Source organism: Phodopus roborovskii, unplaced genomic scaffold (assembly GCF_943737965.1).
Source record: "Phodopus roborovskii unplaced genomic scaffold, PHOROB, whole genome shotgun sequence".
In the NCBI taxonomy this organism is placed as follows: domain Eukaryota; kingdom Metazoa; phylum Chordata; class Mammalia; order Rodentia; family Cricetidae; genus Phodopus; species Phodopus roborovskii.
The window spans coordinates 36,360,995-36,379,626 of NW_026126407.1; the positions used below are offsets into that span (position 1 = coordinate 36,360,995).

Here is an 18,632-nt window from a genome sequence, read left to right on the forward strand (position 1 = left end):
AAGGGGATCCAAGTTGAACTTGAACCAAGATGCAATGGAGAGGACAAGACCAGGCTGCAGAAACACATAGAGACAGCTTACCTGAACAAGGAGGAGCTAGCGGGCCCCCCCAGACTGATAGCTGGGAAGCCAGCATGGGACTGACTCAGGCCCCCTGAATATGGGTCTCAGCCAGAAGGACTGAGCAGTCTAAGGGACCTCAGACAGTGGAGCCAGGATGTATCCCTGGTGCACAAAAGGACCTTGCGAACACATCCCCCATGGAGGGATAACTGCCCTAACCTAGAGACAGAAGAGAAGCCCTAGTCCCTACTTCACATGAACTGTCAGATCTACATTACCCCAACTGGTTGGCGTTCCCCTACATATGGAATTGGGGTGGGGAGATGGAGGGGAGGGTAGTTAGGGTGCATGTGAGAGGGTGAAGTGGGTAAAAGTGAGGGAGGGTGTAAGGGAGGGACAGAGAGGGAATTAGGATTGACATGTAAAATAATAAATTAAATTAAAAAAATGCTTTGACTCAAAAAAAAAAAAAAAAAAAAAAAAAAAAGGAAATTCACAGGCAAATGGATGGAACTAGAAGAAACCATACTGAATGAGATAACACGGTCACAAAAAAGACAAAACTGGCATTTATTCACTCATGTATAGATATTAGACATAGAACAAAGGATTAGCAGCCTACAATCCACATCTCCAAAGAAATTAGGAAACAAAGAGGAACCTCAGAGACATACATGGTCACCCAAAGAAGGTGAAAGGACCAAGATCACCTGAGCAAATTGGAAGAAGGAGAGGAGAGGGAGTTAGAAGAAAGAGAAGCAGAGAAGAGAAGGGGGGAGGAAGACATGGAGGAGCAGGAAGACTGAATCAGGGGAAGAATACAGGAGAATAAGAAAAGATATACCTTTGATGGGAGAGGTCATTCTGTATGTTTCTCATACTGGTTAATAATAAAGCACTGTTGGCCAATAGGAAAGGAAGATAGGAGGGACTAGGAGACAAGGAGGAAATAGGAAGTAGTAAGGAAGAGCCAAGATGGAGAGTCTGAAGAAAGCAGGAGGCCGCCGGCTCCCCGGTAAGAGAAATACATAGATCAGCAGAAATGGGTTAATAATTAAGGCAGAGCTAGCCGATAAGAAACAAGTAACAAACCCATACACGTTACATACCTTAATAGAGGAAGCCATTGTATGTTTAAAGAGAAATGTGGCTCTAGAGAAATGTCTAGAGATACACTAGGATGGCCCCAACTAACTATCTAAGTAATAGAGAGGCTATCTTAAATGCCTTCCCCTATCATGGGATTGGTGACTATCTTATATGGCATCATAGAGCCTTCATCCTGTAGTAGCTGATAGAAACAGAAGCAAAGACCCACAGCTAAGCACTGAATCAAATTCCTGGAATCCAGTTGTAGGCAGGGAGGAGTTATGAGCAAAGGAATTAACGACTCAGACCTCCTGAACATGGGTTTCATTTAGTAGGCCTGGGTAGTCTAAGGGAACTCTGACAATGGAACCAGGATGTATCCCTGGTGCACAAAAGGACTTTGGGAGCTCATTCCCCATGAAGGGATACTCCCTTAAACTAGAGGCAGGAGGGAGAGTGTAGTCTCTACTTCAAATAACTTGACAGATTTGTTGATCCCTCCTGGAAGACATCACCACCCCCATGTGGAGTTGGGGGTGGGGGAGGAATGGAATGAGAGGGTGGTCAGGGGCATGGGAGGGAGGGAGAGAGGCAGAGAGAAAGGGAGGGAGAGGGAACTGGGTTCGATATGTAAAATAAGAAAAATAAATATATAAAAGACAACTAAAATCTTAGGGTATAGTAGCTATTTAAATTTATATAGGTTACTTCGCTTTTTCATATAATATTATCTATTGCAACTAAGACTACTGTAGACAAGAAAGGCATATCAGGTATATACAGATTTTCAGCAGAAACTGGTCTATGTTTACATAAAATTTGCCAGAACTAGTTAAAAATGTATTTTAAAATCTTCCTATTAAATTCATCTACGGATCAACAATGCAACTGAGAGAACAATCAGAATTAATGAGCCGGCTTTGCCACTGAAGTGCTAGTTTAATGAATGTCACAGGTGCTTAAGAAATTGTTTATTGTGTCAAGAGGCTTTGTTGGAAGTGGAAATGGAAAAATAATGATATTCTGCTCTCAGGAATTCAGGATGCCCTGCTAGCATCCAGCTCAGAGATATAAGAGGCCCCCAAACCATTTGCTTCTAGGTGCACACTTCTGCCAATCCATGGTCAACCAGCACAGACACATAGCAAGTTCCAGGAACTACTGCCTCTGGCATGCATTTGCCTGCTTGATAGCACTGATCACAGATAAAGGGGTTTCCATACACTCTGCCTCTGAGGTACACATCCTTACCTTGCCTATTCATGGTCCTCATAGGTAAGCAATCCCTCAGTACATTGCCTTTCATGCATTCTTCCATTTTCCCATAGGCCTTACAGGTAACCAGGCCTAAACAGGTAAGAAAGCTAAAGTCTCCTACCTCAGAGGCATACTTTACCTACTCAGCAATCTCACTGAAGCCAAGCAAGATAGAGACTAATAAAGCCATAGTAGGAGTGGGAGCCACTTCCCTCCCCATGTGTGCTCTGCTGCCCTGACCACCAAAGAAGTGAGAGGACAGGATCCCTCTATTTCTGTCACATGATCCATCAATGTCTATCACACATGCACAACACTCTTCAAACTCCCTGGCTTGTGAATATAGAGATAATGGAACTCATAGCATTGATTCCCTCTCTCATAGTACCTTATGAAACCATGTTCTTAAGGTTAGTGGGCACATGAAACTGCTGCCCCTGGTATACCCATTGATACACTGCTCTAATTCTGGAGTATTAAGACACAGCCTGTGACCCTATTCTCAACAAAGCCAAGATTATCTTCATTTACCCTTACCATGGCCAATGCCAAGTCCTCCACTACTGAACTTTAAGTAACACTGAGCCCAGTCAAGACTCATTAAGCAAAGGCAATGTTAACACTATACACTCATTCAACTCATCTTATTGCAGTTTGACAAATTCCAACATACAAAACACTAGACTAAAAGAGCAAAGACAAAATATCTCCTCCAAAATTAACCATCACATAGTTCTGGCTGCCAATGACAGTGACTTAGACAAAGTTCTAGACAAAATTTTAAAATTTAAAATTTAAAATTATAATAAATATGTCCCAAAATTTCAAAGTGGATATAAATAACTCATGAGTTAATTGAAAGAGGATGCAAATAATCTCTGGAATCAATTCCAAGAAAACACAATCAGTTGAATGAATTGAGAAAATCAGTTCATTATTGAAAATAGAATCCATCAAATACCTGGAAATATCGAATAAAACTCAAACTAGAATAATTTCAGAAATGAAATATTCAGTAAGTCATGTTCTTCAAACTGCACATTTTCAGGCTTTCTCCTATGTCTATATCTCATTTCACCATGCAAACACTGGATTTCAGACAGACAAAATACTAGACCCAGGTTTGGGTTCTGGGAATTTTAAGGTGTAATAATTCTTATATGATAAATATATTATTTTCTAAGTCATTCATCCCTTTCTTTTTATTCATATGCAGTCAACACAAATTCTTTTCATTTCTTATTTGTTAACACTTCATTTTTTTCTGAGACAAGAGTCTCACTATGGAGCTCTGGCTTTGTAGACCTGGAACTCGCTTTGTAGACCAGGCTGGCCTTGGATACACAGAAAGCCACCTGCGTCTACCTCCTGAGTGTTGGTATTATAGCCATATTCTGGCTATTACAAATACTTTTGCTGATTTTATTTAACAACATTTTTAAAATTTTATTTTACATACAACCAGTTTTCCATCCCTACTCTCCTCTCATCACCTGTCTTTTCCCATCTTCTCTCCCCATCTACTTTTCTTCCATCTCTCCATTCAGAAATGGGCAGGCCTCCCATGGGATTGTGCAAAGCATGACACATCAAGTTGAGGCAGGACTGAGCTACTCCCCTTATTGATACCACGTCTTGATAGCACCTAGTGTGTGTTCAAACTTTCTACCAAGAACATTACAAAGTCCATTTTACTATCATGCAGTGCTCCATGAATGTTTCTTCTAATTTTTTCTTAAATTATTTTCAGCTTCACCTATAAAGTATTTCAGAAATTCATTAACTGTGGCTTCAATAAGTGTCATTTCATACATTAACATCAGTGAAGTGTTTCCATGACTGGACAGTGTCCAGATTAATTCAATCAACTACTGGACAAATGTTTATTCCTTCTCCAGTTTACCTGTGTTCTTACTAATAATCTGAGATGCAGACATTTTGTTAGAAGTAAAAGCAGCTTCAACATAATCATTTATACACCAAACATTCAGAAAAGCCAGATGCATTGCATATTATTAATAGGACTTAAGTTTTTCTTCTTCCAGATAAGTTTTTCTTTTGTATGTAAAGCAACAGTGAAAACACTTTGCAGGGAAAAAAGGGCTGCTACCCCAACTTTTTTATTATATTGCCAGAACATGGCATATGGTCTCTCTCTCTGCCCTTCAAAGACACAGATTATTTATTCTGTGCATGTCACCTGATGATGAAATTCACCTCAATGATGCTATACAGTGCCAGAGTTGATCATTCCTTCATGTGTCCTGAAAATACACCCTTTACACTTATATGAATTTGGGTTCTCCCAGGGGATTTCCTGCCAAAGAACTAGGTTTCTTTACAACTGAACACTGTTTCTTCATACATTTATTCCCTTTCATCAGTATTTTCAAGTTTTTTAGAAACAGAGCAGCAGACTTGAAACATTCAGGTGTATTCTCTCCAGCAACTCTCTTGGTGTCTCAGTCATACCCCCTCAACCTTTGGAAGTCACTATTACTTGCCATGCATGGCATGGTGCCACTCATCTCAGTACCCTTTGTTGAAGTAATCATATAGAGTCAACATGTCTCACAAAGCATATTCCTGTAAGATGGGATGTATTTTATGTCCATGTCTTCCATCTGTAACCCAGATGTCTTTCTTATTTAAACTAACTTTATGGCTATCACTTTTCAAGTCTTAGGTATGACTAATAAGAATTTATTTTGCCTGGCATTGGTGGTGTACTCCTTTAATCCCTTCACTCAGGAGGCAGATACAGGTAGATCTCTGTGAGTTAGTGGCCAGCCTGGTCTACAGAGCTAGTTCCAGGACAGGGTCCAAAGCAATACAGAGAAACCCTGTCTTGAAAAACAAATACAAACAAACAAACAAAAAGAATAAAATTTACATGTTTGCTAAATATGGTATCTCTACAGTTTCATTCTGGTTTATCTAAATTGTCAGTCCCCTATTCCTGTGCTTCAGGGATGTTATTAAGAAAAATAAAGGGTTATTTGAACACAGGTACTGCAATTAAATGATGGTTGACTTGACCACCAAGATGGCTACAAAGACACTAAATGTTAGCTATAGCATAGATTTGTAGGGAAAAGAGTAAGTAATTTCTCAGATAGGAATGAATATCTAGGCAAATAAGATTTCATCATGCTAGTCATAATAATACACAATGTGAACTCTACTTTCATTTCTGATCATTTCCACTCAGTATTGATTGGAGATGTCATTCTGTAAAAGTTCTTTTTTTTTTTTTTTTTTTTTTTTTTTAATGAATGAAGCCCTGTTAGCCAATAGGAAGTCAAGGTAGGTGGGGCTAGGAGACAAGGAAGATTCTGGGAGATGTAGGAGGAGAGTCAAGATGTAGATACTTGAGAGAAGAGTTTTGGACCCTGTCTCTGGTAAGATAAGACCATGTGGAAACAGATTAAAAGAAATGGGTTAATATTTAAGACACAGCTAGCCAATAAGAAAAGATAGTAGCAGGCCAATAGCTTTATATCTAATACAGCATCTCTGTGTGTTATTTGGGGCTGATAATGCTCTGGGACCAGGCTGGTGGGAAAACTTCTTGTAACACAGTATGTTCTGATCACAACTGTTGTTGGATAAGGAAAATCAAGAAAGATAAGATGCAGATAGTGTGTTGGTGGCAATTGTATAGTGTGTGGAAAGCACTCAGTTCAGTGTGTAACCCCTGGAAAGGGTTCCACTAATCAACATTATTGTTACCACTATCATCACTATTATCATAGGATAGACACATGTTTATGCAAAATAACAGATCAGAGGTAACTGAAAAGGTTGGATTTCAGAGTCATTTCTTTCTCTCATGCAAAAAATGTTTACATTGAAACAGTTTCAGAATAATAATATTTTATGCAAAATAATGGATTAGTGGCAATTCAAAATGGTAACATTTAGAGTGGTTTCCTTATACCACAAAAATAAAATGTGTACATGGAAATCATTTCAGAATAAAGTTGTAGTTTCATTTTTTCCCAGAACACCATTTATTGGTTTTAATTGAAATTAAACTCACTTTCTTTACAAATTATTTCCATCCAAATAGCCTGGTACCTAAATGCTTTTCTGAAGGTACATTTAAGAGCACAAATTAAGCATTGATAAACATGAGATGGTATTTTGTTTGTAAGTTGACTGCACCTTGGAGAATGAGAGGGCATGGTACTCCTGTCTATCACCTGATGACCATGACCCAGTTCAGCAGCTCAGTGGCATCTGCCATGTTCAAACAATCATTCAACAAGCAGGGAGTTCTGTTTTCCAGTTTCAAAGAAACCCAGTGCTTCAGCTATTTTGACATTGTTTATCCCTATTCCTTAAAGAAAGTCACTTTAGTATCAGCATCTGATACTGGGAGATAATTGAGAAAAAAAAGAAAAAGTAACAACTTAGTCTTAGTGGGAGCTAAGTCCTTTGTACACATACTCTCCTAAGCTCTCAGATATATCCCTGATAGAAGGTTTGACACTTGCAGCAGAACTGCAGAAAGAAGAAAAAAAAACAGTACAATATTTCCCCAGACAACAGGCAGTGGGGCTTTCATTTTTTCAGGAAAAATTAAATTTAGGATCCATATTACAGACCTGAGGCCATACAGAACTGTGCCATCTGGATGCAGGCGGATCATACGGTTTTTGACAGTCACTCCATGGACAAAGGACTTCTTATCATTCAGGAAATAAGTATCAGGCACCCAGAGCTGGTCTGCCACTCGATTGTCCAATGTCAAGTTCAATGGTATTACATTGTAGGATAGCCTCTTATCTCTCCAAGCTTGCTGAAAGTACATGGTCAAGGTATAGTCCTGTGAATGTGAGAAGAAATATAGTTACTTTGTATCAGAACAGACTAGTATAACTATTAATGGATTTAACTCATTATTTGAAAGCACCTACTACCTGACATGCATTTAACATCCAGTAGGCACTATGAATATAGGGTGAAGAAAGAATATCTACACAGAATTTGTTATATGTTATAGGAATATAGATATCAACAAGCAATTACATAACTGTTTAATTTTTTTCTTTTACAAAATAGAGTACATAAGTTTGTTTTAGGTATGACATAAATACTAACTTAACAGAATGGATAGGTACCTGTTTTCCTCTGTCCTGAAACAATTAACTAGCATATCAAATCTAAGATTTCATACACTGACTCATACAACAAATGTTTAATTCATGCCAGGTATGTGACTGGCAGTGCTTAGGGGGTAGATCAAAGGCTGACTTCAGGGAATTTATAAATAAATCATAGATAAATGAACAGAGTATCAAAACTGCTGTAAGTCCACCAAGCTAATGAAGCAAATTTAAAAACATTTGTCTGTGATATTGTGGAGAAAAGCCTCTCGAAGGTACTGAAATGGTGTAGAGAGCAGACAAGCCTAAAGCACTGACTCTTAGAAGAACATTCTAAGCACAGGATGTGCAAAGGCCCTGAGGTTGGAGTGGGATTATCATGTTCAGTGAACAGAGTAAATACATTCACATAAGAGAGCAGGGGCACATAGGAAGAGTGGGAGTAGAACAACGTCTTAGGATTTACCATTCAGGAGAGGATGCATATTTATAACACCCAGCTTAAAATGACAACAAATGCTGGTGAGGATACAGGGAAAGAGGAGCCCCACTGCTTTCGGAAGAAATGTGAACTAGTGCACACTGTGGAAATCAGTGTAGACATTGTTCAAAAATCTAAAAATAAAATTACCATATGACACATTACAACTTGGATCATCCCAGAAAGACTCCCAGTCCTACCACGGAGACACTTGCACATTGGTATTTACTTGGCACTATTGGCTGTAGCAAAGAAATTGAACTAGCATAGATGACCATAAACAAATGAATGAAAAAAAATTGTAATGCATATCAACAGTGAGATTTTATAGCCTTGAAGGAAAAAGTCACATGACAAGGAAAAATGATAGAACTGTACATTGTTAACACAAAGAAGTCAGACTTTGAGAGACAAATTCTTCATATTTTCTTTCACACATGGAGCTTAGATGCATACACAGAAACACACAAACACATAACATACAACACACACACACACGCACATGCACATGTGTGCATCAGGGTCATGATTCTGGAAATGGGACCACAGGGAAGAAGGAGAGCAGCCAAATTGGGTAAGAGGATGCAAGACGGAAGTGGAGGAAGCGAAACTAGCTGGTTATCAAGTACACATTTATTTCTTTCTGCCCAAGTTGATTAAGTATAAATGGAGCTTTTAATATATGCTCAATCTATCCTGAACTATTATGGAAAATAAATAAATAATGCAAATGCAATTTGTAAACCACAAAACCCAATATATTATGAATAAAACATTTACATATATATTGTGACATGTTTGATCCATTAGAAGCCTATGGGCACAAAGGAATTGCTCTCCCCACTTCGTTTGGATGACTAACCGGAGGAACAAATGCTCATTTGAAAAAGATAATTATAAATCTATTTTAAAATTAATTCACAATGACCTACTTGAGGGCTTTTAAAAAAGAGAATCATCTCTTAATCATTCCAGCAGCCTGGGCAGCAAGATCAGCACTAGGGCACAAATTGTGAATGAGTGAATGTGCTGTAAATTGTGCCTCTGGGATTTCTGCCCAGAGCTGGAAAACTCTGTATATAAAGACTGCTATTCAATCTTCACAATGCCCCGAGTTTTTCCAAACATGGTTGGGATTTATGTATCCCAATTCAGTGCCTCACATGATATTATATGCTACAAACACTTATAAGAAAAATATAAGCATGTATATACAAAGAGTTTAAATATGTCTTTGGATTTGCACATCTGCTCACTTTGTCCAAAATCAGAAAGTCACTTCATCAAAAAACATCTAAATTTACCAGACTTCTATATTGATAATACAGGCATACAATATTCTAAAGGCATTTCAGACAGGTTTAGATAAAATTCACTTCAATGGATTGCTCTGAGCATTACTTTGGACTGCTCCACAAATTTCTAGTTCGGTAAAGAGTTAGTATGAAGGTCCTTAGGAGAATTCACAGGCTTAATAGAAACAGCATTAGAGATCCAGGAAGTACAGTACCACAAAGCAAGAGTAGGACCATGAAGATTTCATAAGTCTGTGTTAAAAATAATAGAAAAACAGGACATAAAATAATAAATAGGTAATTAATATTGAGAATGAAGAAATATACTTAGTGATTTATAATTCTTGAGATGAAATAAAAACGTTGATTACGAGAAGTAAAACCTACTTACATTGACTTCAATAATAATGTTTTTTTTTTATATACGAAACACAGTTTGAAAGAGCTGGATTTTACCAGTCAGCTGATATATATTTGGATACACAAAATTACAATCTCTTTCAGTCCAAATAAATGACAATGTGGTGATGCCATGTTACATGCTAACCCCTATTATTTGTCAGCAAGGCATTTCCTACTAAGAGGTATTCCTATACAGAACTTGGACATTGTATAAATACTAGATTATCACCTTCCATTTCATTTACCTTAAAACTAAACACCATGGCACTGTCAACAAAGGAGGAATTTGTACGAATGTGGAAAGAATGCTCCGATGGTCTATATTCACCTTATCCACTTGTTTACCTCAGATAAATCCATTCAACTTTCTCATTGATCTTGTACCCTTTATAACTTAACCATGGGGAGCATCCTCAAAGTTGGTGTTTTCAAACTGGAAGTTCTTAATCTGATCACAATCCAGACCATTACCACAAAAGATATGTTTAGAAAATCAAAACTAAAACCAATTCTTTTTCAATCTTGTGAAAACTGAAGTAAGCACACTGTAGCTGGTTTGTCCTGCTAACTGCAAGCGAAAATAAATAAATAAATAAATAAATAAACAAATAAATAAATAAATAAATCTAGAAAGAATATGAAAGAAGTTATCTGATAATCATGTGAAGTCAAATATAGTAGATCAACAAGAAAAGATATTAAAAGTGAAGTAAGATCATTACAAGGGTGATATTATTGATTTAATTTTGTGTCTTCTATTTTATTTTATTGAATTAACAAACATGCATTGCATACATGTCCACACACATGCTGAAAGCACATAGTCCTAAATAACTGGAGATACATGCTGTATTCATGAGTTCAATGGTGAATGTCATTCACCTGTCATTTTCCCTGAAATTAATCTATAGTATAACTCAACACCAACATTAATCGTGTCTTTCCCATATGGGGATCTTTTTGTTAATATTAACAAGATTCTAATATTCATATGCAGAAAAAGAAAGAAAAGAAATGAGAAGAGTCAAAATATTAGGTCATGGTAGTGTTGAGCATTTAATCCCAGAAATCTGGAGGCAGTAGCAGTAGATCTCTGTGAACCTGAGGACAGCTTGGGACAAAGTGAGTTTCAGGACCAGAATGGCTGGTGCTGTTACACAAAGAAACCCTGTCTCAAAAAACAAAAAGCAAAACAAAACAAACAACAAACAGAAAGAATAGTCAAAATGATTTGGAAAGGAAAGTACAATGTTGAAGGACACAGATAAGTCTTAAGACTTAGAATGAAATTAGACTCAAATAATGTGGTGATAGTTACAGATATATAGATCAGTACAGCATAAGAACCTAGAAATAACCACACACACCCATATGTTTGCTTGATTATCAACAAAGGAACTGAGGCAATCAGTTGGAGAATGCATATATTTTCAGCAGTTGTCCAATTCAACTGGAATATCTATATAAATGCTAAAGAACTCATCCTTCCAGAACCATAAGCCCAAATAAACATATTCTCTCATGAGTTACCTTGGTCATACTATTTTATCATGACAATAAAAACTAATACACCAAGTTTGACATATATATGTGTTTACCTACACATGTACATATGAAAATGTCAAAATAAAATTCAGCATATTAGAGTAATTTTCTAATAGAGTAATTTTAAAAATTAAAAGAAGAAAAGCTGAGTGGCATTCATGAAATAGAATATAACTAAGAAATAAAACATCAAACTTAATATATAATCTCATCACTCATTAATAAATGCAAAAATGTGAAATGAGAGAAGTGAAACTCAAACGGACTCATATTATGCAGTTGCACTTATACGACAATCTGGGAAAGGTAGAACTTTGGGGGAAAGAACAGAAGGGTATTGCTTATGGATTCAGGATAGGCTGGGAGGTGGTTTCACTCCAAAGTAGCATTAGGGAGGTTTGAACAGCACCAAAGCTCTGCATTTATTTAGCTCTGCTAATTACAGGATTTTAGTAATTTTTGGAAACAGAGAACTCTATACTTTTATGATGCCTTACTTTGTATGCAAATAAAAATATACTTCAACACTTCTTTTAAAAATAAAGTGACTGCTGGAAAAGGAAAAAATTAGCTGTTTTTTTTTTTTAACCACTGATAAACTCATTTACAGGTTGCCCAATGCTGACTGCAGAAACATATACATATACATTAAATGCATATGCTCACACATATGTAAAAATAATAAAGAAAAAGACTGTCAGCTTCAAAGCAGGGGCATGGAAAGGGCTAGAGGTAGAAGAAGGGAGGGAAAGTGATGAATATTGTTTCTGTTATTTCTTAGCCTTTGCACCAAGGTTTATATCCTGGTACTATAATCTTTTTAATTCACTAGAAGAATCTAATACTTGGAAGTTTGGAACACAAGGGCAGGCTTCATAAATGATAGAAAAGAAAAAAAAACTGCAACAAATAGGTTTCCCCCATGCAAGGGAATCAGCCTCCCACAACAGGAGAGTCAGGCTACACCTCTTCAAACGGTTATTGGTTCTGTAGTCTCATTATGTCCAATGGTTTCTTTCAATGTCATTTCTAAAACTAGAATAATCTGATTCCATGAATGCTTTGCTGACTTTACATTCAAATATCTTTAATACCATTTTGGAACTGATGTGAAGATAAAATTGAATATTTAGAATATTTACTTTTAAGGTGTCTTATATTTTGTTTGTTTTTTAAATAAATGCTTATTTTTGAGATTATACTGGACTAATATTTTTACCTTGCTGTCATTTGTTCTCTTATATCAAGATTCAAACTTCAGCTGTCTCTTTTGCTCAGTGTTCTAGAAAATATATAGCCTGAAATAAATTGTGAATACTTGCTTTTTATTATTTTTTAAACTTTACTAATTTATAAGTTGTCTGTTGACACTCTTTGTGACTTTTCCTGGCTGTTGTACAGTGTGTGCTTGTGTTCATGTATGTGTGTGTGTGTTGTATATGCATGGATAGACACGTTAGTACATGTGTGGGTGCATGTGGAAGGGGGTGAGCACGTGTGCATATGTGTAGATCCAAAGTCAATATTGAGTGTCTTCATAGAACATTTCTGTTAAGAGTAGGTTTTTCTGTCATCCTGACCTCAGAGCCAAGCCAGCCCCAAATAACACAAAGAGATGCTGTATTAAATATAATTCTGTTACCCTGCTACTAGCATTTCTTATTGGATAGCTCTATCTTAAATATTAACCCATTTCTATCAATCTAAGTATCTCCATGTGGTCTCATCTTATGGAGAGAGGACCCAGAGTACTACCCTATATGTCCTCCATCTTGAATATCCTCCCTAATACTTCCTCTCTCCTCCTAGTCTCCTCATCCCGCCTATCTTGCTTTCCTATTGACCAACAGTGCTTTATGCATTAACCAATAAGAGAAACATATTTACAGAATGACATCTCCCACCACATTTTTATTTTATTTTATCTATTTATTTATTTATTTATTTATTTATTTATTTATTTATTTTTGAGTTAAGGACCCTCATCTAGCCTTCACTCACCAATTCCAGGTAGTCCAGCTGGCAAATTTTCTGAGGAATCCCCTGTCTGCTACCTGTGACATGGGATGCCAGGCATGTGTCCCACCTCCTGCCTACTCAGTTTTCATGTGGGTCAAGGGTCTGAAATCCCAGCCTTTCTATTTGGGCAGCATTAGTTTTATCCACTAAATCCATCTCTCAGCCCTTTGGCATGTTTTCTCTATGAGTATATTCCTTCAATCAGAAGTGTAGGTAGATACACCTGCATATGCATGATTCTGATAGTATTCTCATACTTTTAATCAGCTTTGAAATGTTTTTTTCCATTTGTCTTAATTTTATAATTTAAAGAAAATGGCACAGATCACTATTGTACATTTTGTATAACTTCTAAGATGCATATTTTACATGGCCATAGAGTTATCAGATTAGGAAATTAGCATTCAAATATTACTATATATCAATAATCAACCACTGGCCTATTAGAATAGCCTCACTTAGTCGGTAACATCATTTTTTGTTAACCAGTGTTCATCCAAGTTGCCACATTGACATTTTACAGTCCTTTAATCTAGGATGGTTCCCCAGTCTTGTTGTTCTTGTGATCATGCTTTTGAAATTTCTGGTCAGATTTTTGTTAAATGTCATTCAGTCTGGAGTTTCTGGCAGAGTGGGGCTATACAGTTGTAGACAACATTTCACCTAAGCTATGGGATATCTCTTAATGACAAGATAGTATATGTCATTTTGCACTTTCTTACTGATCTAATTATTGTATAGTTATTGAAAATGGCATCAGCCAGACATCTTCACTGTGCTGTTACTATTTCATTTGTAATTTAAAAAAATCAAATCCGGGTATTTTAGAATCATGGAAACCATAAACCAATCATCTTATTATTAGGCTTATATTGATAATATATTTTTTTATTCATTGGTACTCATCTTGTAGGCTGTGATCTCTTTGGGGGTTGAAGAGCCATTTTTCAGGGGTTGCCTAGGACTGTCAGAAAACACAGATATTTACACTATGATTCAAAACAGTAGCAAAATTATGCTTATGGGTCACCAGAACATGAGGAACTGTATTAAAGGGACATAGTATTAGAATGGTGCACAACCACTGTTTTAATACTTTTTAGTATTCCATTTTCTTACTTCACCAGAACCTTAACACTCAAAGCAGTAGCCTTAGCCTGATACTCAAACCTTAGCCTGATCATTGTACACATGAGAAAATTCCCCATAATTACCTTCTCCCTACTGACTTCCCAGAATGTGACCCTGCTCTGGCTGCTTCTAGACACAAATCTTCATTCTGGTGTGTGTGTAAGTTTCTTCCTGGACAAGCCTGTAGGTTTCACCTCGGTGTCTATAGTCACTACTTATCAGAAAGCCTCTGTTTTCCCTCTTACGGTCATTTCATCTGTGGCTTTGCATTTCTTCTTCTTCTTCTTCTTCTTCTTCTTCTTCTTCTTCTTCTTCTTCTTCTTCTTCTCCTTCTCCTTCTCCTTCTGCTTCTGCTTCTGCTTCTGCTTCTCCTTCTCCGTCTCCTCCTCCTCCCCCTTGTCCTTCTTCCTCCCCTCCCCCTCTTCCTCTCCCTCTCTCTCTTGCTCTCTCTCTCTCTCTCTCTCTCTTTCTCTCTCTCTCTCTCTGTCCCACACACTCTCTCTCCAGAATTGATCATTTCTATTCTGTTCATCTTTTCCTTTGTTTTTCCATTCCACTGATAGTAATTTGGAAAAAATTGCCAATATATTTTCATCTTCCCATTTAATTTTTCTGTATTTAGGGAGAAGCCATTAGGGTAATGAGTGTGTTTAATTTCAGTTTGGTCTGTCCTTTGAGCTTTGAGCACGCAAAAGCATCTGCTTGCTTCTTTAATGGGCAGACTTTAAAACATAGCCTCATCAATGATAAAATATGGGATTAATCTATTTTATCTACTGTGTCAACATTTTGTAAGCTTTTAAAATGACTGTTACTACACTAGTATCTTGAGCTTCAGTAATTAAACTTGCTTGTATGTTCTTCTAGTTAATAGTTATATCTTAAAAATTAGATATTTTCAGAGAAATCTCTTCTCTAAAGCTTTTATGTTTTTGAAAAAAAAAGGAATTTCTTCTCAGTACTTACAAAAATAATTGTCTAGTAATTACAGCTTATTACTTTCTTTTAACCATTGATATGCTAAGGTTTAAGTTCTGAATTGGGAGTCTGAACTTCTACCTCTTATAAGACAATTTGAGTTTCAGGAAGGCAGTTAAATCCCATGATCAAGAAATACATAATTCATTTAAATGCAATATATGTTTCTTCTGTATAAAATGTGATGCTTGTTCAACACGCACACTTTTATGTTTCCTTCTTGTATTTTTCCTGAATTCCAAAAGCTAAAATAAAAAAATAGTTGTCACAGTTAAAAACCTCTTGTTTTTGCCAAGATATCATGTGTGATGTGTAAATGGTTCCTAAACATGACAACTATTAAACTTAATTTCATACAGGATAAAATTTTTAGGATCACTTGCTGTGTTCTCCTTGACAGAAAGTCTAACTTACTCATGTGGGCCGAGACAATATTTAGCATGCATACTTTTAGGTGAATGAGAGAACAGTTGTCTGATATATGGCATTCATCTTTGAACATTAAGGAAGATTCACAGAATTATCTAAAATGCAGTTCCCTTTTCTCAATATTCCCTTCTTAGTGATATATTTTAATACATTGTTTTGTTTTAAATTATGTATATGTGAGGGTGTGTGCACATGAGTTCAGGTACCTGTACCAGTTAGACATGTTGGATACTTCTTGGAGCTGGAGTTACAGGCAACTGTGAACTGTCTGAAGAGGGTATTATTAGTGGGGAAGGGAGGGGTGTAACTCAGGACTTTTTGAAAGAGCTGTACATGCTCCTAACCACTGAACAATCTCTCCAACCCTAGAAACATTTGTAGAAAAAGAAGTTAAATGCTAGGTTTTCATCCCAAATATTATAACAAATCTGATACATCTCTAGCCTTCATTGTTGATGGAAAATTACTATTATATGCAAATTACTACAATGTCATTGTAACTGTCTCTGGAGTTGTTACATCCTTGACCTCAACAGGATAGTAAGAAAATGCACACAGCGTTGTCTTTCTTGGTTAATAAAGACCAAAAGCTTTTCAAAATGCTTTGAATGAACTCTTAACTTATTTCACAGCCTTGTATGTGGCACTCCCTAATATTTTCGAACCACGTCTTATTGTCTCCTTTACCCCTCATTTCAAATCATTAAGTATATTCATGTTGACGTTTCCTTTTGTACAAATACTTCAAGCTCTCTCCACTTTCCAAACAGTCTTAACAGATGATGGATGAGTGACATTTCTGTGTCTGGTTAGAACTCAACTCAAAGCTCAAACCTTCTCGGTGAGCCCTTCTGGCAAGCCTAACCCCAATAGAGCCTAATCTAGCTCTCACAGCACATGACTTTTTACAAAATCATATTCTTTTATTAGGGTAATTTTATACTTTTTATCTTTCCAGGTGGAAGGTATGTTCTATAAAAATGAGCTTCCCAGGTCTTTGTAACAATGTTTCTCTTTATAATTGACTTTGAAGTATTTGAGACAGTAGCAATACAATATTAAAAAAAAAAAAAAAAACCACAAAAGTATCTACTGGAAGATACAAAAAGGAAATATACACATATTATTCAAAAATACATATAAACTTGTAAAGCCAATAATATTCGTTAATGAAAAATCAAGTTAAATAACACTTAGTAAAAACTATGTGGTTAAATATATATATATATATATATATATATATATATATATATATATATATGTATACATAGTATAAAAATTACATTACACAATTATTAACATGAATAGATATTGTTCAATTGTTAGTAGTATAATTTTTGTGTAACATTGTTAAATAATAGTGAAAAACAATGTAACACAATTGTGTAAATATGTATATTATATTTAGATGAATCTAATGAGCTTATAAATATTAATGGTAGTATCTTGGTCTAGTGCCAAGCAAACTGGTTGAAAATTTTATATTTAATTTAAATTTTGTCAGAAATGATGTCATCATTTCTTTTCTTCTTATATTTGTTTGTCTTTGTATAAGTGTTTCTTTCTGTAGCCTTCTGTAGCCCGGTCTTGAAACTTGCTTTATAGACAAGGCTGGCCTTGAAATCACAGAGATCAGATCTGCCTTTCCCTAACTCCTGAGTCCTGGGAATAAAGGGATACACCATTTTAATGCCAGGTTTAATCATTTCTTGATAAAATGATCCAGGTAACTTATATTTATGACTTCTTTCATGGTCATAGTGAAACAAAAGTAAACTTAAATATTTTTGATTGTACTAAAGATAAACCTAATTTTTATGCATATATGACTTAACTATAGCTTCTACATTAATTTTTGACTCCTTAAATCACTGTATTATTATTATTCCCAAATCTTCAAAGTACTCATTCTTCTTATTCACATGTATTGGAGAATTAGTTTGTACATTTTTCTCCCATTCTCAATTTCCATATCCCTGAAAGTTACTGGCATTCTATACATTTTTTTCTAGTTGTTCAAATTCTACTACCAAAAGTCCTATAGAGATAAATGCCCTTCCCTGATAATGAGATCAACGACTAACTTATCCACCATCATGGAGCCCTTATCCAGTACCTGCTGGAAACAGAAGCAAACACCCACAACTAAACTCTGAGACGAACTAGAATCCAGATGCAGAGAGGGAGGACGAGACCTTGCTGCAGAAACACATAGAAACAGCTAACCTGAATAAGGAGGAGCTAACAGAACTCCAGACTGATAGCTGGGAATCCAGTATGGGACTGACTCAGGCCCTCCTGAACATGGGTCTTAGCTAGAAGGACTGAGCAGTCTAAGAGACCTCAGACAGTGGAACCAGGATGTATTCCTGGTGCACAAACGGACCTTGTAGGCACATCCCCCTTGGAGGGATACTCCATTAACCTAGAGACAGGAGAGAAGTCCTAGTCCCCACTTCAAATGACTTGACAGATTTAGAGGATCCCTCCTGGATGGCTTCAGCCTACATGTAGAGTGGGGGTGGGTGGTCGGGGTGTATGTGAGAGGGGTAGAGAGGAAAAGAGGGAGAGAGAGAGGAAAGGAGGGAGGGAGAGGGAACTGGGATAATGATCTATGAAGGACATAATCTATTTAAAGTAAAAGGATCTCCAAGAAGCATGTATATAGTTTCACCAAGTTGTTTCTGTACTTGTACCTTCCATACTTGGCCCCACAAATTGTCATCCAATTACATACAGGTCACATGATCAGACTTCTAAACTAGAGTGCTATGGAGAAAAGTTCATCTCCCTTTAATGGAAGCTGTCACAGCAGATGTTCAATTGCAGCAT

The 18,632-nt window shown here is 36.5% G+C and overlaps 1 protein-coding gene across 1 annotated transcript in view; it reads right to left on the reverse strand.

Annotated features, from left to right (window-relative positions):
- Gabrb2 (gamma-aminobutyric acid type A receptor subunit beta2) overlaps positions 1-18,632 on the reverse strand; it is a 222,549-nt gene that overhangs the window by 130,266 nt on the left and 73,651 nt on the right. The window contains exon 5 of the mRNA XM_051180932.1: positions 7,020-7,240. Coding sequence (XP_051036889.1) covers positions 7,020-7,240 — 221 coding nt within the window. The remainder of the gene's footprint in view (positions 1-7,019; positions 7,241-18,632) is intronic.